General features: G+C 40.3%; 1 protein-coding gene across 1 annotated transcript in view; it reads left to right on the top strand.

Moving 5' to 3' along the window:
• gabrb1 (gamma-aminobutyric acid type A receptor subunit beta1) overlaps window positions 1-14,751 on the top strand; it is a 264,736-nt gene extending 249,985 nt beyond the window's left edge. The window contains exon 9 of the mRNA XM_055636706.1: window positions 13,579-14,751. Coding sequence (XP_055492681.1) covers window positions 13,579-13,926 — 348 coding nt within the window. The 3' untranslated portion in view covers window positions 13,927-14,751. The remainder of the gene's footprint in view (window positions 1-13,578) is intronic.
• The last annotated feature ends 6,040 nt before the right edge of the window (window positions 14,752-20,791 follow it).

Raw genomic sequence — 20,791 nt, 5'->3', positions numbered from 1 at the left:
AGATTAGCCAAAGGGCGGTCACGGTGGCGCAGCGGTAGAGTTGCTGCCTTGGAATGGAATTTGTATGTTCTCCTCGTGATCTGCGTGGGTTTTTTCCGAGATCTTCGGTTTCCTCCCACACTCTAAAGACGTACAGGTTTGTGTTAATTGCCTTGATTAATTGGCTTGATAAAAATGTAAAATTGTCCAAGTTGGTGATATGCAGAGTACTGCCCTGCCGACTACAAAATTCGGAAAGTTCAGAAGGATTGAATGACGGAGTATACTTGTTCGGCCGAATAGCCTAATTCTGCTCTTATCACTTACGAACATGAACAAGCCATGTATTTTTCTCCTTGCTGTGAGAGCAAACCTGTAACCCAGAAAACCAGCAAACATTGACCAAACGCTTTATACTCAGGAGTAGGTTCAACATTGACATTGTTTACAATTGAAACTGAGAGGAGAAATTGATACGAATGCCATTCACCTTAAAAAATGGTATTCCAAACTTTAAACATTGAGAAATAGCAGTATGATCTCATGAAGTCCAGAGGGAATCTCTGTTCTAAACGTTGGAGACTTATATATTAGGAATTAATCACTTCATTAAACAGAAGCAGTTTTATATTTTTTTTTTTTTTTTTTTTTTGTTTTTTTTTTTTTTTTTTTTTTTTTTTTTTGTTTTTTTTTTTTTTTTTTTTTTTTGTTTTTTTTTTTTTTTTTTTTTTTTTTTTTTTATTAAAAGATGTCTACGATAAAAGGAGAAAAGTAACATTTAGATTTTCAATACATTTACCAGGCGATTAATTATCCAAAGGCTATAAACTGCAGTTCCCGTGCCAAATCCAACTGATCTCTTTGCCACGTCAGACAATCGCTTCTTCTAAGGCAAGGAGACACTGCGGTCTATCAAATCTTTCTCAGTTATTTGCAATTTTCTAACTCTGTCTTCACCCTGGCACTCCTTTCCATCTCAAATCTTATTTCTTAATTCTGAGGTCAAAGCCTCAGAATTAAAGGACGTTCTTTTATGAAGGAGATGAGGAGGAATTTATTTGGTCAGAGGGTGGTGAATTTGTGAAATTCTTTGCCACACAAGGCTGTGGAGGCAAAGTCAGTGGATATATTTAAGGCAGAGATAGATGGATTCTTGATTAGTACAGATGTCAGAGGTTATGGGGAGAAGGCTGGAGAATGTGGTTTGGAAGGAGAGATAGATCAGCCATGATTGAATGGCAGAGTAAACTTGATGAGCCGAATGGACTAATTTTGCTCCTATCACGTATGACATGATCTTATGACCTTGGCATAATGTACAGTACAGATTTTACAGGCTGAAGGGTATGTTTCCTGTGCTGTACTGTTCTATGATCTGTTATATGTTCTATCTCAAAATCTGAGAAACGTTATTCCTTAGTCCTGCCTAAATTGCCACCAAATCCTCTCTTTCACCCTGCTGGTGAATCTGGCATGTTCCCTATCTCATCTCCACTCAGTGAATCGTAGGATTGCAGTTGCTTGTTTCCACTTGATGTGCACTGTCCCTCCACTCTCTAACCTCTATCCAACAGGACTACTACTGGTCTATGCTATGTAGCTTTATCCCTTTGTTTTATTTTGTTTTTTTAAATCTTTTTTCCCTTTCTTTCTCTCTAAGAACGCTCATCTTGTTCACAGTGCTTCTCTACATAGAACATATATGGATCTTAGAAAAGTACAGAAAGGGCTGGAGTAACTCAGCAGGTCAGGCAGTATCTCTGAAGGACATGCATAAGTTCCTTTTTGGTACAGGACCCTTCCACAGGTTGATTGTAGTTGGTGGGGGGAGAAAGCGGGAAAAGAGGTCATACGGGACTTAGCTGGCAAATGATATGTGTAGGAAGGAACTGCAGATGCTGGTTTATATCGAAGATAGACACAAATTGCTGGAGTAACTCACTGGGTCAGGCAGCATCTCCGGAGAAAAGGAATATGCGATGTTTCAAGTTGGAACCCTTCTTCATACGACCAAGTGATAGGTGGATTCAGGTGAGGAGGTTTGATTGGCAGATGGGTGGGCATAGATTAAAGATTAAAAGGAGACAAAAGGGCCTAAGATAATGAGAAAAGAGAAGAGAGAAATGTGAAACCATAGGGAAAGAAATAGGTGGAAGGGGATGGAGTGAAGGGGAAATTGTGGCTCCCCCTTTTTTCTCTTCCCTGGCTTCACATTTCACTCCTCTCCATATCTTAAACCTTTTTTGTCCTTCCTAGAATCAGTCTGAAGCAGGGTACCAAATTAAAATGTCACCTGTCCATGTCCTCCAGAGGTGCTACCTGACCTTCTGAATTACTCCAGCACTTTGTCCATTATTTTTTTAAACCGGCATTTACAGTTCTTTGTGTCTACTCTTTAGAAAAGTATAGTACATGAATAGGCCTCGCTGCACATAATGTCGATGCGAAACATAATGCCAAGATAAACTAACCTCATCCACCTATACATGATCTACATGCCTCAATTCCATGCATATCCACGTGCCAATCCTAATCTAAATCCCAATCTAAAATCCACTTTATCACCACCATCATTTCTGCCTCTCATTATTTTTGGCAGCACATTCCAGGCACTCACCACCCTCAGTGAAAATAAACGCCCTGCACATCTCCTTTACACTGTGCCCCTCTCACCTTAAAGCTATACTCCCCAGTCTTTGACATTTCCATCCTGAGAAAAAGGTTCTGACTGTCTACCCTATCTATATGTTTCATAATTTAAAGTACTTCTACCAAGGCTCAATCTGGTACTAATTGATGAAAAGGCTGTAATTTGTGGATGGGAACTCATCATGTTCAGGTTCTAAAAAATAAACAAATAGGAGATTAACATGAAGAGTCATAAACCTCAAGGTCTGTGAAACGAGCTTGGAAATTGAACTAACCTAAAATCCACTTTTGGCTAGTGTAGTAATGAAGATCAATTGCCTTTCTTCTGTGCCATAGATTTCTGTGATTCGGTAAATCTTAAATTCAGAACCGCAGCTGGAAGTTGTTACCGCATCAAACATGTGAATAATGAACTCCTCGCCTAGAACTGTGTTCCCACAGAACACAATAGACAATAGGTGCAGGAGTAGGCCATGCGGCCCTTCGAGCTAGCACCGCCATTCACTGTGATCATGGCTGATCATCGACAATCAGTACCCCGTTCCTGCCTTCTCCCCATATCCCCTGACTCCGCTATCCCTGGGTGGCAACAGGCACTTCATCCTAACTTGCCCATGCTGATCACATGCCCCATCTGCATTACTCCCGCCTGCCTGAAGGTGAGATGGTCAAGAGTTAAAGTTCAGAATATTAAGGAGGTTTGGCACGTCTTCAACAACTCAACTTCTTCAGCTGCATTGTAGAAAGCATTCTATCAGGATGTATCGCAGCTTGGTTTGGCAAACAGCTCTGCTCAATACCACATTAAATTTCAGAGGAATGTAGATGTAGCCCAACCCATCACACAGATCAGCCTCCCTACCATTATCTCCATCTGCATTTTGCATCAGCTAACATAATCAAGGATCTATTTTACCCTTGTCATTCCCTCTTCTCCCCTCTCCGGTCGGGCAGAAGATACAAAAGCTTGGAAGCACGTACTATCAGATTCAGGAATAATTTCTTCCCACTGTTATCTGATGACTGAATATTCCTCCCATGAGCTAGGATGCAGTCCTGCTCTTCCAACCTAGCTCATAACAAGCCTTGTACTTTTCGACTATAATTGTAACACTCCAATGCTGTTGCACTATGTTCTGCACTCTGGTATTTCTCTCTTTGCACTATCTGATCTATTTATTTATGACTTGATTGTGCTCACATATAGTATGATTTGACTATATAGCATGCAAAACAAAGCTTTTCACTGTATCTCAGTACATGTGACAATAATAAACCATTAGCAATGGCTTTAATTACAGCAATCACAATCTCTGTGCCAGATCCTCACAATCTATATATTACTAAAAGTCTGATCTTGACCACTTCCTGTTGTTCTGTATATTGATTTTTTTTTAAACGCTGCCACTTACGGCTGTGATTTTTGGCCATCTTACTCTGAGTCCCCTTCCACTGCGCAGGACAAGAGGATTTTTCCCATCGATGAAAAATAAAAGAGTTATCAGTGTTTAAAAAATGTTGAGATTATCTCTCCTGAAGGCCACGCCCCTTCCGGAGGAACTATAAAACCCAGAAGTGTTCAGTGCCTCAGTCAGTCTCTGCAAGATGGGGGAGCGAGAGGGTTACGTCTCTCAGTCTGAGCTGTGAATAACACTGAACACATGTCTACTAAACTGTGAGTGGTTTTACTGACCTGTCAGTGCCCTTAATGTGGTTTGAAAATATAGTTTTGAAATGCTAAAGCTGTGTTGCCTTTGGTTTGGAAATGCTAAAACTGTGTTGCCTTTGGTTTGGAAATGTTAAAGCTGTGTTGCCTTTGGTTTGGAAATGCTAAAGCTGTGTTACCTAATTAAAATTGCCTTGCCAAATTAATGTTGCCTTGCCTAATTAAAGTTGCCTTGCCTAATTAAAGTTGCCTTGCCTAATTAAAGTTGCCTTGCCTTCTATATAATTAAAAGTATAATCTTGACCACTTCCTGTTTGCGCCTTATAATGATTTTATTAAAAAATGCTACCATGTACGGCTATGGTTTTTGGCCATCTTACTCAGAGTCCACTCATCAGGTGCCGAGAATGTTTCCCATCGATGAAAAATAAAAGAGTTTTTAGTGTTTAAAAAATGTTGAGGTTCTCTCTCCTGTCAATCGCGCCATGAAGACCACACCCCTTCTGGTGTGAGGGGGGAAGGACTATAACACCCAGAAGTGTGGGCGTGGCTCAGTCTCTGCAAGATGGAGGAGGGAGAGGTCATGACTCGCTGTCTTTAGTGGCCTTGCACCCTGCTTGAAGTGGTAAGAAACTGCACTTGAATTTGGTGGCCTTGCACCCTGCTTGAAATGGAATTCCATGGAATAGCCATGAGTCAACTGCCAGCCCACCAGCCTTGAGTGAGTGAGCTGCCAGCACAACAGGCTTGAGTGACTGAGCCACCGGCCCAATAATTCATTTGACCCACAATGTCCATACTAGCCCTCTGGAAACCAGTCCCTTCAGCCCACAACACCCATACTAGCACTCCAGAAAGCCCCCCCTCCCCACTGGCCACCAATATAGGAATTGGTGGAGAGGTGAAATATTGTGTTGGGGGACCAGCCCTCCCGTGTGATGCTAGCACCCAACGGGACTTAATCTAGTATCCATTCTTTTTTTTCAATCGGATTTACCTGGAGGATGTAGCAACAAAGAACTGCAGATGCTGGTTTACACCAAAGATGGACACAAATTGCTGGAGTAACTCAGCAGGCCAAGCAGCATCTCTGGAGAAAAAGGATAGGTGACGTTTCAGGTCGAGAACCTTCTTTAGACTGGGAAGAAGAAGTTGTCCCGACCCGAAACGCCACCTATCCATTTTCTCCAGTAATGCTGCCAGCCTGACCCGCTGAGTTACTCCACACATCGTGTCTTACCTGGAGCATCACGTCATATTCCTTTGTAGTTCATCTTTAATATATATAAATAACATTAATTTGGGTATTTATAGGTTTAAATCACATTCCAGAAGTGACTGTCAACTGCAAGGAACAATGCTCTAAATATTTCATTTTTGTTGAACTATCAACAGTAGCAGAATGATTGATTGTGTACTGTTATCACCATTCCAAGCAATTGCTGCTTGTGGAATATCAGCCTATCCCAAAGCTGTTAGGTGCTGTGAGGCATGAAGTGATGTTTACTCTGATGTAGATGACCTGTCTGCGGCTGGGTTTGAGATTAATGAATGTGAAGTGATGTTGCAGGTAGACTACTGAGTGCATGTTCCATGTCAGTAGACTGAATTAGAGTATTGTTTCCAGCAGTCTAGTGCTTTCCCACATGTTGAATGCAAGCCCCACTTGTTCACACTCAATAAAATACCCACCCACTCAACATGCAACTAATGACACACCAGGCCACTACTTTTAAGCAGTTAATGCAGTTGTGGGGATTTCCAGATTCCTATAGCACTATAGCTTCCACCATTTTAGTTGACCAATATATTTTGATTTGTTTTCTTTTATATACTCTCCATCTAAAGTAGCTCATCTTAATTGGAGGTTCATTGAGGGATCTTTGCTCTTCCTGGCCCCCAGCCAAAGGGCACTGTTCAGCTCGGGAACACTCAATTAGGACACATAGTGCTGGAGTAACACAGCAGGTCATGCAGCATCTCTGGAGAGCATGGATAGACAATGTTTTGGGTGGGGACCCTTCATCAGACTGGACTGAACCACTCCTCTAGACCCTCTTAAGGCAGTTGTTTGTAAAATCCAAAAACCATCACACGTAATCAAGGTTTTACACAGAACGAAGCTGCTGCTTTATTTTGTCACCTGCAAATGAAGCAAATAGATATTTTATTAAATGGAATTGTGAAGCTGTCCCTTAATGGGTAGCTTATGGCAAGTATTTTTTTTTTAATGTTTATTTTGCTTCACAATATTATTTAGAACTGCATTCACCTTGGAGTTATCACATGTAATATGCCGCAGTCATTTCAAAACCCTAATGTAAAACCCTCTAGGCAGCCAGAATTAAAAACCAAGGCTGATTGTGGCAGAAATTACCAATCCTGACTTTATCCAATCCAATGCTTTAAAGGTAGAGGATTATTTTGTTTTAAAATTTGGTAAAAGTATTCATTATTATTTATTTTTTATTTTTTCAATGGGCTTTTGTTAGTTATTTTTCATGAATTTTGTAATTTCATTGCAGGATTTCTCAGTCATACAATAGTAAGAATCGCCATGCATACAGTCATTGAATAATAGAATCTCGCTCTAATTAGGAACATTTTATTTCAGTATCAGCTGCAAGAATCCCACTCAGAATAAAATAGAATGCTCCAGTGCACTAACACTATCCATCACCATAGCTACTGGGTCTGAAGAGCACTCAATCAGAAAGGCATTGAAGACTGAGTGAAAATCTATTTTTGATCTGAAATAACAGGTTGATTTCTAGACAAATATAAAATAAACCTGCTGTTCCTCGACCATCAAATAAAGGCAGAAGAAACATCCCATCATTTAGATGTTTAAACAAAGTGCGCACTGTTTTAAGAAGTCTTAAAATATCATTATTGCACTTGTGTCATTACCACCAAAAGGGAAAAGAAAAAGTAATGAAATTGTTTGTCCTGTACACAGGATATTGATTGATATGATATGCCTGGTCTGTTAGTGTTTTCAATGAGTTTGCAGTGGAAGATGACTCCATCATATTTCAGCAGCTGGATAATTGCAGGGCTGTGAAGAGGAAGAGAGAGAATGCAACTGTCTCTTTTGCTTTTGCAGAAATCAGGAGAGACTTCAAGGACTAAATGCTTCATTCAGTGCTGTAACAATTCTATGAGTCTTTGAATTCCTCCTCTGCCTGCCTGCTGACAGAGATATGCTTTACGTAGAACATGAAACTGCACAGCAGAAGAACGAATGCTTTGGACAACTATGGCACCAATTTAAACTAATCCCATCTGCCTACATGTTCATTTATTGGTATAATGCCTCTTCAACACTCCCACTGCATCTGCTTTTACCACTTTACATGGTAGCAGGCTCCTCTCTGTGCAAAAAAAAAACTTGCCCACACATCTCCTTTAAGCTTTTCCCTCTCACCTTCAACCCTCTGACATTTGACATTTCCACTGTGGTGGAAATAGTCTGACTATCTATCGTATCAATCAATGCCTTACATAATATTGTATACGTCTCAATCTGTCTTTCAGCCTTCAAAGCTTCAGAGAAAACAATCCAGGTCAGCCCAACTTCCCCGCATAGCTAGCGCCCTCTAATGAAGGCTGCATTCTGGTAAACCTCTTGTACACCCACCCCATAGTCTCTACATCCAACCTGTAATAGGCTGTCCAGAACTGCACACAATACTCTAAACATGACCTAACCAAAGTTTTATACATCTGCATCATGAATCTATACCGCAATGCCCCAAATGATGAATCATCCATCTTCTTCACCACTCTGTCCACTGGCATTGCCATTAGGGACTTCTCTAATCCAGGGAACTATTGACTTACACTCCAAGAACCCCTGCATATCAATACTCATAATGGGAAGATGAGTTTAAATGAATAGCAACTGGGAGATCCATTAAGCTTTGGTGCCAAAGCCGACTGGATCGCCTGGTTGCTAACCATTTTAACTACTCTTCCCATTCCCATATTGACTTTTCTGTCCTGGGCCACCTCCATTGAAAGTGTGAGGCCACACAGAAACTGGAGGAACAGCACCTCATATTCTGCTTGGGAAGCTTACAACCCAAAGGTATGAACATTTAATTTAGGTAATTAAAATCCCCCCCCTCACACCTCTCTCTTCTTCCCACACACCTTCCCCATCTTCTCCCCCTTTCCCCGACCTGGACTTGCATCTATTTCTCTCCTCCCACTAATTTTTGTCTGAGACCTGTATTACTAACTGCAGGCATCTCAAGGCATTGTAAAAACACCACTAATACTTTCTTAAAAAAAACCCTCAAAACTCAACCTTAACATCCTCTCCAAGATCTATATCCACAGCACTGAGACATTAGTTTCAATCAGAAACATTGGGCAGGCCATATCATTTAAATACCTGATATCAGGCTCCCAATACAAACTAGTCCAATGTTTATCCTCAGAGATAACTGGCGGATAGAGAAGATGCTTCAAAGATGCGCTCAAGGAAGGAACACATCACCTCACAAACTACTGACCTGCCTGCCCCCATCAGTTAGCTCCTTTACTACCTATGGTAAAGTCCAGTCACCGTGACTTTGCCAGAACCCACAAAGCCAGAGTGGAAGCAAGTCATCCGCAAATCTGAGAAACAGCCTCAGAATAGTAAATATCAAACATCCAAAGCAAAATGGTACTGTTGGAATAATCTACCTACAAAAAATCCTAGAAATCTACTGCCTTCCTGAAACTGAGAATATCTATATTATTAAAAGTCTGATCTTGACCACTTCCTGTTCTGTATATTGATTTTAGAAATAACGCTGCTACTTACGGCTGTGATTTTTGGCCATCTTACTCAGAGACCCCATCCACTGTGCAGGACAAGAGGGTTTTTCCCATCGATGAAAAATAAAAAAGTTATTAGTGTGAAACTGCACTTGAATTTGGTGGCCTTGCACCCTGCTTGAAGTGGCATGAAATTGCACTTGAATTTGGTAGCATTGCACCCTGCTTGAAGTGGCATGAAACTGCACTTGAATTTAGTGGCCTTGCAACCTGCTTGAAATGGCATGAAACTGCACTTGAATTTGGTGGCCTTGCACCCTGCTTGAAATGGCATGAAACTGCACTTGAATTTGGTGGCCTTGCACCCTGCTTGAAATGGCATGCTTGAAGTGATAGGAAACTACACTTGAATTTGGTGGCCTTGCACCCTGCTTGCAGTGGTATGAAACTGCACTTGAATTCGGTGGCCTTGCACCATGCTTGAAGTGGTAAGAAACTGTAGTTGAATTTGGTGGCCTTTCACCCTGCTTGAAATGGAATTTCAAGGAATAGCCGTGAGTCAACTACCAGCCCACCAGCCGCGAGTGAGCTGCCAGTGCATCTGGCTTGAGTGACTGAGCTGCCACTCCAAGAATCCATTTGGCCCACAATGTCCATACTAGCTCTCTGGAAACCAGTCCCTTCAGCCCACAACACCCATACCTGAGCTCCAGAAAGCCCCCCTCCTTCCACCCCCCCACCCACTGGCCACCAAAATTGGAATTGGTAGAGGTGGAATATTGCGTTGGGGGACCAGCCCTCCCGTGTGAACATGGGACCCAATGGGTCCCACTTAGTCTAGTACATGTTGTAATCAAACAAGGGTGTTAAATAACCACTTATTAAAGTCCATGGTCCATGGATGTAAATAACCATCATAATATCCAAAGAATGTGCGTACGCAGTTCTGTCCTTCCCTCGTTTTCCTGCAGTCATTACGCTAAAACAATGAGCACAGCAGACCAAAAAATTGCACCCTTATTTCACAGAGGTCAGTACTATTGTATAGTCCAGGATTTTCTGACTGGATAATTTGCTAAAGAATGGTAAATTTACTCACCCCGTTTTAAAATGATGCATCATATGACAATTCAAGCAAACCCATGCATTGAATTGTTAAACAGGAAAAAATATGAGCTGATTTTTCATTTGTATTAATTGGAGCAGAGACAAGATCTGAGTGAGGCTTGTGCTGGTGAAATAAAATATTGTTTTGCTACTGTTTTAATTAGTGTCTTATATTTTCTGCCCTCAAGTAATGATGTCTGTTGCATTGAGACTAGTAAATTGGCTTGTGTGCTCCTGTAGGCCATTTTCTCTTATATCTCAACTCAACCCTGTTAGTAAGTGATAGAATCTTTAATATGCATGTACCATTGAACAGTCTACACTTAGCACAGTGGTGACAGATTTGATAGTAAGCACTTAAATTCTTTTTCACCATTTTAGCAATTCAGATTATATAAATTCTGTTGACTGTCTTCTTTAAATTGATTTCACTTCAGTTCAGTTCAGTTTAGTTAATTGTCACATATACCAAGATACAGTGAAAAGCTTGTTGTAGCATGCTAACCAATCAGCAGAAGGACAATACATGACTACAATCTATCTATTTACAGTGGAAGGATACATGATAAGGGAATAGTGTTTAGTGCAAGGTAAGATAGTAAAATCCAGTCAAGGATAGTCCGTGGGACATCAGAGGTAGATCAGCACTGCTCTCTGGTTGTGTTAGGATGATTCAGTTACCTGATAACAGCTGGGAAGAAACTGTCCCTGAATCTGGTGGTGTGTGTTTTCACACTTCTGATGATAGCATTTCATCAGAAATTATAGGCTTTCTTGAATTCTTAAGCAACAAAATTCTCTCCTGATAAAATATGAAAACAATCTAAAATGATTAGGGATGATATTCATGTTGCAATCATCAGGATTGCATTTAGATAGACACAAAGTGCTGGAAAAAACTCAGTGGGTCAGACATTGCCTTATCCTTCGCCTCAGTCCATCTGCTGCTGAAAACCTCAGTCACACCCGTGGAACCTCCTAATAGGGTTAGGAGGGAGATATAGATCAGCCTCGTTTGAATGGTGGAGGTGACTTCATGGGCCAAATGACCTAATTCTGCTCCTTCACATGACCTTATGGTGGTAAAGATAATGATCTATAGGCAGGGTTTAAGCATTCTTGCCTGGTTTGGCTGGTGTATGAGTTTCCAGCATTTGTGAATTTTGTTTCTTCATGCATATGGCTATAGAAAGCTCATCAGCCTGTCTCTTGATCAGGGCTCATTATTCACCATGACCTGTGGGTATAGATATCCTATACAGCAGCTTTATGGTTTTTGGCTATGGCCTGAAGGAACTATTGAGAAGCTGTTCCACAGTGGGCGAAGGTTTTGTTGAATTGTTTGTTGCCTCCTCTCTTCAGAGAAGTTCTTGCCAAGATTTGCAAGCCTGCTGTACTGGAAGGATTGTGTTGCTGTTGAGATTGCATTCACAGGGCCTTACTGATTGAATTTGGTTTCTCTAGTGTGCCTTTTAATTGTGTCTCAGGTTTCCTCCGCAGTGAGTAGTGAATATTTTATTTTGTTCCCATCATTTGAAGATGTTAACATGGTCTTGAAGCCTCTTTTTTGCCTTCAGTGGCAAAAGTGCTAATATTTGCGGGATTGATTGCCAACAGTTGATGCAGAGTCTGGTCTTTATCTCTGCTTGCCCCATCTCGATTACTATTCAATCCCCAGACTGAATTGCCAAAATGCACAATATCCTGATCACTTGCATTCCTTCACTGTCTAGTTTAAAATCAGGAGAAATGTATTTTCATCTGTGTTTCATAAATAACAGCCTTGTTTTCAATCCTTGATCCAAACTTTATACACCTGCAGCAATCTTAGTTTCAGATTAATCAGACAGCTAAAATCTCCAACAACCTAAATCCAAGTTTCACTTCTACCATCCTATTCCCTGCATCTTAAAGTATGTTTCCATCAGCTGCTGCCTTCTACTTCTATGGCAATATCCACACCTACCTCAGCAACCTGGTGCCGACACCTTCGTCCCATATACTCCTCCGATCTTTGGATGCATTTCTCGTTCTCCATGCTCTGTGAACTTCAGTTTATCCAAAACAGTCAGCAGCTCCAGGTAGAACTGGCAGAACAGCTTAGTGGGTCATGTGTTATTTACTTATTCCAGTGCAGAAGGAGGCCAATTGGCTCCTCGGGCCTGTGCTATGTCCTAGCAGAGCCATACCATCTGTCTCATTCCTCCTACTGTTTATTCTCTGGTAGGTCTGCAACTTTCCTCTCTAACATGCTCATTCACTCTGCTTTGAACTTTGTATTTTGGCTTTAGCACTATCATGGTCTAGTTTACTTAGAATAACTGATCATTTATTGTATATTTATTTTTGTGGTTGCTGCATGGAATGTAAGGCAGCAGTCGGTAAGATTCGCATACCTGATGCATAGGATCAACAAATAGCCTTGGTTCTTGAATTTATTACCACTTCCCTATGCTAAGGAATAATTTGTGGTAACCTTTAGACTTTAGGCTTTAGACCAGAGATACAGTGGTCTAAAGAATCTGCGCCAACCAGAAAGGTACGTCCTTTTATTCTGAGGCTATGGTCTCTGGTCCTAGACATTCCTACGAGTGGAAACACCCTCTCCACATTCACTCTATCCAGGCCTTTCTTGAAAGATGTTGGTGCTGCACTGATCCAGTGGGGGGAGATGCCAACTGAGCTTATATAGTGAGAGAAGGCTTTGGATGGTGTGTTGCGCGGGATATGTCTACGTCAAACAATTTGAGCACCAGTCCCCAGTTGCTCATGAAGATCATCTTGCTGGTCAGCCAGGCTGCCTGGATTTTCTTGTAATTTGATGCTTGAGTAGTTGCCAATATTCATGCTAATTTTCCCTATATTTTTTTCCCCTGGGACCAATTATTTTCAAATTAAATGGCTTGATAATTTGCGGCTGCTCTTCCATGGGCATCTAGATTATCGTCACTGTAGGCTGGCTTCTTTCCCTAAGGGCAAATCATAAATGATCGTATTTGTGGTATTTACTTTCACAGAAGGACACAAAGTGCTGGAGTAAATCAGCAGTTGAAGCAACATCTCCCGAGAACATGGATAGGTGGTGTTTCGGATCGAGACTTCTTCAGACTGAAGAAAGGTCTCGACCCAAAACATTACCTATCCATGTTCTCCAGAGATGCTGCCTGACCTGCTGAGTTACTCCAGCACTTTGTGTCCTTTTGTGCAAATTCGCATCTGTTGTTCCTTGATTCTAGCATTCCCAGGTGCCTGCAAAGTGAAATACAAATGATATATAGCTCCAGCTCACAAATGGGATGGACAGCTAATTGCTGTTCAATTTCTGAACAAGCTTAAATATCAGCTGTAGATGTTGCACACGTCCACCTGCATTTCTCGTCCTCAAAATATTTCTCTTTTCAACATAGGTAGATGCCCACGGAAATATTCTCCTGACCACTCTCGAAATTCGAAATGAAATCACGGGATCCGAGATGTTGACGAATATCAATGATCCACGAACCACCATGTTTGCGTATGACAGTGCCGGCATTCAGCACAGAAGACCAGCTGCAAGCAGGGATGGCTATGGGAGAAGTGCATTGGAAAGGCACATGGTTCAGAAGAAGGGACGTTTACGACGACGGACGTCTCAGCTGAAAATAAAAATCCCAGATCTGGCTGATGTTAACGCCATAGACAGGTGGTCACGGGTGGTCTTTCCTGTCACATTTGGGTTTTTTAACTTGGTTTACTGGCTTTACTATGTGCACTAGCTTAATTATTATGTACTGTGCTCTTAGATTTCCTTCTTGTTTTCGTTAAATAACCCTTAAAGAACTGTAATAGCAATATAGCGACAGATTTCAAGGTAAGATATTCAGCCCTATTGTTGTTTTGGGGATTAAACACATAATTCAGTTTGTCAATGAACTTGTGTCTGACGACTATGAATGGTTTGGCTTTAAAATAAAATACCACAGTGGAATGTTTAAATCCTAGCCACAGCCACTCAATATCTTCTGTTTTAAACATGAATCAAATTCTGTTCTTTTAAGCAAATCCATAATATTCTTTGGCCCTCCCCCACTGCCGAGGTAGAGAACAAACCATATTGAATTGCAGATTATATATAAAGCTAGTTGTTGCTGTTGATGATATTAGTAGCTTCAAGCCTTTAGATGCCATTCCTCCAAACTCTATTTCAGATTGCGTTGCCCATTTTACTTTGACAGAATTAATGGAAAATAATGGGCAAAGCAATATTCTTTGAAGGAAGCAGGCACTCAGCTGCTATTAAGAGAAATTCTAATTTCTGGGCCAAATCGTTAAGCAGGCAGCAAAGAGCAGTAGAAGAGGTGGGGTGATTACATTACTGTGACCAAGCAACCTAATCACACTTCATGGCCAATTCCCACCAGATCAAGTGTAATATTCATTAATTAGACTAGCAAAGATGATTATCCAAAAGGGAAGCGGGGAGCTAATTAGCATTCAAAAATTGGAGCTCCAATGACTCCTTCACTGTATGACACAACTCTGAGTGCCTGCACTTCCCCTAAAGCCCCTGTCCCACTTAGGAAACCTGAATGGAAACCTCTGGAGACCTTGCGCCCCATCCAAGGTTTCCGTGCGGTTCCCGGAGGTTCCCGGAGGTTTTTGTCAGTCTCTCTAATGGTCGAAAGTGGTTTCCTCTTCTTCTATGTTCCGGCGATTATTTCAAAAATTCAAAACCGGCCTCGACTAAAAATAGATAGCAGTTTTAAAAATCTGTAATTTTTTAGTCGAAGCCAGTTGCCATGCTAGTGGAAGGTGGTTGCCGGAGGTTGCAGGTAGTGGAAGGTAAGATCTCCCTGATGGAATAAAACTGGATGAAAAAAGGTCTTACCTTCCACTATCTGCAACCTCCGGTAACCACCTTCAACTAGCATTACAACCGCTTTGACTAAAAAGTTACCAATTTTTAAAACGGCAACCTATTTTTAGTCGAGGCCGGTTTTTAATTTTTCGAAATAATCGCCGGAACATAGAAGAAGCCTCCACTACGCGGAAACCACTTTCGACCATTAAGGAGGGTTACAAAAACCTCCGGGAACCTCACAGAAACAGTTGGGTGGGGCGCAAAGTATCCAGAGGTTTCCGTTCAGGTTTCCTAAGTGGGACAGGGGCATTACTCCAGTCTGAAGAAGGGTTCCGACCCAAAGCGTCACCTATTCCTTTTCTCCAGAATGCTGCCTGACCCGCTGAGTTACTCCAGTATTTTGTGTCCATCACTCCCACCGGACCCAACGTTCTGTTTTCAAACACGGACCATCCAATACCCCAACCTTAGTCTGCCTTAAAATCCTCGACTGCCACACAAACGTCCCATCATAGTGTGATTTCCTTGTCCATGATCGGATTGGCAGAGTCGACTCAATGGGTCGAATGCCACAATTCTGCGCCTATGTCTTATGATCTTATGGTCTTATTTTTCCTTGAATTACAACCCCATGCCATAGACTCTGCCCACTAGAACAAGACCCCAATATCCTTGCTGGCTTCCTAGATCCCAATCCTATGTACTGCTTTCTCCCCATCTGATTACAAACCCTGATTGCTCTCCAAGTTACTACAAAACATAACCTCCTCCCAGGCCATCACAAGTACTACCCTGTATCCTTACCTCTGGTGGTTTCATGCCTTTTGTTTGTGCTCCCATCAAAATTCCAGTCAAGCCATGATTCATAACCAGAAGGGTTTTGGCCCGAAACCTTTTCTATTTCCTTCGCTCCATAGATGCTGCTGCACCCGCTGAATTTCTCCAGCAATTTTGTCTACCTTCGATTTTCCAGCATCTGCAGTTCCTTCTTAAACGTGATTCATATCTGTCAGGCAGCAGTCTACTGGAGATTCTGTGGATGGAACAATGTTAGTTATTAAGGTCAGCAAATCCTCCACAAACGGCCAGATATTCCCCATGCTGATTGTGTCCCACACATCATTCCTACCTTCTCTTTAATAACAGGCCAGAGAAGTCACAGGAGGATCACCTGCACAGTTGATTTCTTCTACTCTTTCTCACCATTACACACTAACCACAATATCTGCATTCTTTATCACTGTTGTCTTGGTGACACAAACATGTGGCCATAATATTAAAAATTCTATGCCGCTGTGTTATCTTGGTTCAATTAATAAATAAACTGAGACCACTCAAGCTTGTTCTGTAATGACTAGCACAAGCAATTGATAAAGAAATCTGACAGAGCATCAGTTTGTCACAGTTCTTGTTTGCAAACCATAACAACAGTCTAACACTTTCATGTTTCATCGAGTTTCTCTTTTCATATCCCACATTTATGTTTCCTTCCCAGCTCTACATTTCGAATAAACAACATGAATACCCATTCTCTTGACACATTCTGCGTTATTAAGTCATGTTCATAAGTCATTGGAGCAGAATTAGGCCATTCAGCCCATTGAGTCTACTCCACCATTCATTTATGACTGATCTCTCAACCCTATTCTCCTGTCTTCTCCCCGTGGCTTTTGACATCCTTACTAATCAAGAACCTGTCAATCTCCGCTATAAAAATACTCACTGACCTGCAGCCATCTGTGGCAATTAATTCTGCAGATTCACCACCCTCCGACTAAAGTAATTCTTCCTCAACTCTCTAAAGGTACATCCGTTTTATTCTGAGTAATTAGTCTGAGGAATGCGATAATTTACTTTTGTTTAACATCTAGCCTTTATTTTTGGTCTGGTTAGAATTGCTTAGAATAATATTCTTCAGTGCACTCTAGTTTGTCAACATGAGAGTTGGCAGTGGAATTAGATGGTTCTTTAAATGTCTGCGATTTGTACTTAGACGTACAACAGTTGGAGCCTGTGACTTTTCAAAGCGGGGAGTATTTTAATGCAGCCATAGAACATTCTCATCCCTTTTTATCCACTATGATTATCAGACGATCTCTATTTTAATCAGCAATTGTCTATTCTAGATGCTCCCAACTTAAGTGAACCTAACCCAGTGAATCTTAACACCAGTAGGAATGAAAATCACAAAGATTTCCCCCACCACTATTTAGATTTAAATCATGAATATATTCTTCATTCACACATTTATGATTTTATTACAATCATCAAATAAATAAAATCTTCCTATTAGTTGTTATAATTATATCTTTGAATCTCTTTCTTTTCCCATCTCTTAACAAGATTTAATTCATATCCTGTTCGATGTACCAAAGTTTTATACTCAGCCAGACAATTCATAAGGTTTTGAAGTCAGAAACAAACTGATTTTATAGCTGTAATTACGGTTGTACATGGGCTGAATATGGTGCCTTGGATACCTATAAAGTCACATATATAAGGATTACGGAAGCATACAGTTCAACATTTTCCTCGTTATAAAGTTTTTATAATCATTTAATAACTGCAACATCGACATTGTAAATGAATGTGTCGAGTAATCTTTGACATTTTGGTTTAAAGTGCATCTCCCGTGTTTGATATGAAGATGTAACATTGTGACCTGCACTAAGAAGGCAGAAGTGGTCGGAAATGTTGGTAGAGTGATTTACAGGGCCAACCATACTTTATCGCATGCATTTTTTGCTGTTACATTCCATTTTGCAAATTGCAGTCGAAATCCTCCCCTCTTACAACGGGTTTAATATCACTTAGTACAATGAGACAAAACAGCTTTATGTCTTGTACGCGATAAGATATAAATTGACTGTGACACTAGGATTTAGGACCATTAAAAATATGTATGTGTAAATGGCTAGTGCTAGTGAAATACCTTCAAGAGCAAATTTTTATACTGCAGCCTAAAGGCATGTAAATTTGTAAAATATATTGTAAACACTGAATTAGCTTTTTTTCGATTATGCTTTAAACATCCAGTGAGCATTCTGGCCCCAAATATAGGTTTTGTCTTGTGTACTTGACATGATATGTGTGCCAGTATCCAAAGGTTACATATTTAATTAATTTAAAAATATTTGTTTAGCTTGTAGGAATATTTAAAATAATATCTGAAACCTCATCCATTGTGTTGGAAAGTTTCTTTAGTATGAACATTTTTTCTGCTAAATTTTTGCTAAACAAATGCCCACAATCAAATTTAACTAATTACAAGTCAATTAATTATTAGATTATGTCTGAAGACCTGGAAAATGCAATGCATCACAACAAACAGAAGTCGGTTGGAGATTTTTTTTAAAGTACAATAGCAAATAGTCCAGTGGAATAATAAGAAATTTGCATTCTAAATTTTGATCTTGAATTATTCCCTTGCCTGCAAAGTAATTATTGACATTGGCCAGCTACTTGCAAATTAAAAAGTCGAGAAAATACCTTGATTACGTCTCACATGTTAGAACTATCTAACACCTCCTTTGAAGATGTGAGATAATCGGCTAATATGAAGAGGAGTCTCGATCCCAAACAGCACCCTTCACTTCTCTCCAGAGATGCTGCCTGTCCCGTTGAATTACTCCAGCATTTTGTGTCTATCTCTGGTGTAAACCAGCATCTGCATTTCCTTCCTACATATTGGTATGGCATATACTCTGTTTATAACTATCATCACAACCTTGAAATAAAATTACTTTATTAGCCACATTTTACACTGTGAACGTGTGTATGGGTGAACTATGATATAACTGAGGGAAATTTCCCTCATCACTGCCTGAGAATTAACCTGGTGGAATGTATTGTCCAAACACAGTAAAGGAGGCCTCAGTTTTATTCTATTGTCATAATCTGAACACAGAGCAGGTGTATTTTATAACAGCAGTTACCACAAGGGCGGTACTATATCTGTACATTGTGGATAGCTTGATTGTAATCATGTGTAGATTTTCCACTGTCTGGATAGCACGCAACAAAAAGCTTTTCACTGTACCTCGGAACACATGACAATAAACTAAACTAAACCCAAACTCCATTGTGCAAAATAAATTAAAAATAAACCGGTAAATTCATATTATTAATGTGTGTTGAGGTTAACACATGAATTTTATTAATTGTGATATAATTTTACCAAAAGTTAATAAAGTATTCAATATCATGATGTGACATGCAGTATAAGTAGTATTTCATTCATGAAAAATCAAGAAAATTGGAATGAAGAAATGCCACACGATGATTTTAAAAATATGGTCACATTTAATCAGAAGTGCATAAATATTATTTTGAGATAAAAATGCATCTTTGCTCACAAGCACCACACAGTGCATAGAGGATTAACTACATTAATTTCTACTGAAGTAATGGAGTCAAACATAGGGAAGAGCCAACATCATGCCACTCAGATGATAACCATCTTTTAAATCAGTGACCAAAGATGAATTTCAACTTTTGCCCAGCCAATACAAATAGAAGCTTGGTAAGTGTCCGAGATTACAACCTTCTATGACTATTAAACTCTGATGAGTTGAGACATAATTCTTCATCATTCACAGTTACATAAAAGTTAAACAGTGTGATGCCATGAATACAGACATATCTAAAAGATAATAATCCTGTTTTTCAAGTTAGCTACTTTGTGGTGATCTTTCTTTTTCATAATTCATAATCATTAATATTTAGCAAGAATGCAGGACTGCATTTTCTTTTAGCATTTATAAATTGTCAATTTATCTTGGATTATTCATCCACGAATATTTCTCCTGGACTTTGAAAATATTTACAGCTAAATATCTCCAGAAAATAATTATTTCACAGTAAATACCAAATTGTTCATTAATGTACACCCAAAATTAAATTTCAATATGAATACTGCAGGCCTTTACAGAAGAGTTCCGTTGTTCTGCACCCTGGTAACATAGATTCTCTGAACACTGAAATCTGGAGGTCTCCCTGTTTATAAAGGGGCTGTCCTACTTGGACGACCTAATTGGCGAGTTTAGAAGAGTTTTAAAAAATGACATGTTGAAGACCTCCTTTGACTATGTAGAAGACCTCCTTCGACCTCCTTCAACTATGTTGAAGACTAGCTTCGACTAGCTATGACTAACTTCTGGAAAATTGGACACCGAATAGTGGAGAGTGAAGACGACCTCCTTCGATCTTCTTCGACCTCCCTTCAACTATGATGAAGACTATCTATGATTACCCTTGATTACCTACGACTAATATGACCTACTACGACCCACTCGAGTAAAAAAAGTATCGATTTTTTTCAATAGCGACCTTTAATTTACTCGTGGGCATTTTAACATATTGAAAAAAACGGCGTGATCCTAGCTGAGGACTCGAGTACGCAGAGACCACTCTCGAGCATGAAGGAGAGTTACAAAGACCTCCTACGACCTTGTGTCGACCATGCTGCGTGTATGAGTCGAGGGCAAACTCACCAGAACTCGCGGATTAGGTCGCCCGTGGGACAACCCCTTTAATTTATTTCAAACAACTAGCTTAATTATCTTTTTGAGGTGGTGACAAAGGTGATCGATGAGGGTAGAGCGATAAATGTTGTCCACATGGATTTTACTGAGGCATTTGATAAACTCCCCCATCATAGACTTATCCAGAAAATTAAGACGCACGGGATTAACAGTAATTTGGTCATATGGATTCAGAACTGGCTTACTGATAGAAGACAGAGGCTTGTGGTGGAAGGACAATATTAAGGCTGGAGGTCT

The sequence above is a fragment of the Leucoraja erinacea genome, chromosome 1, assembly GCF_028641065.1.
Source record: "Leucoraja erinacea ecotype New England chromosome 1, Leri_hhj_1, whole genome shotgun sequence".
In the NCBI taxonomy this organism is placed as follows: domain Eukaryota; kingdom Metazoa; phylum Chordata; class Chondrichthyes; order Rajiformes; family Rajidae; genus Leucoraja; species Leucoraja erinaceus.
This window is presented reverse-complemented; position numbering and strand designations above follow the sequence as displayed.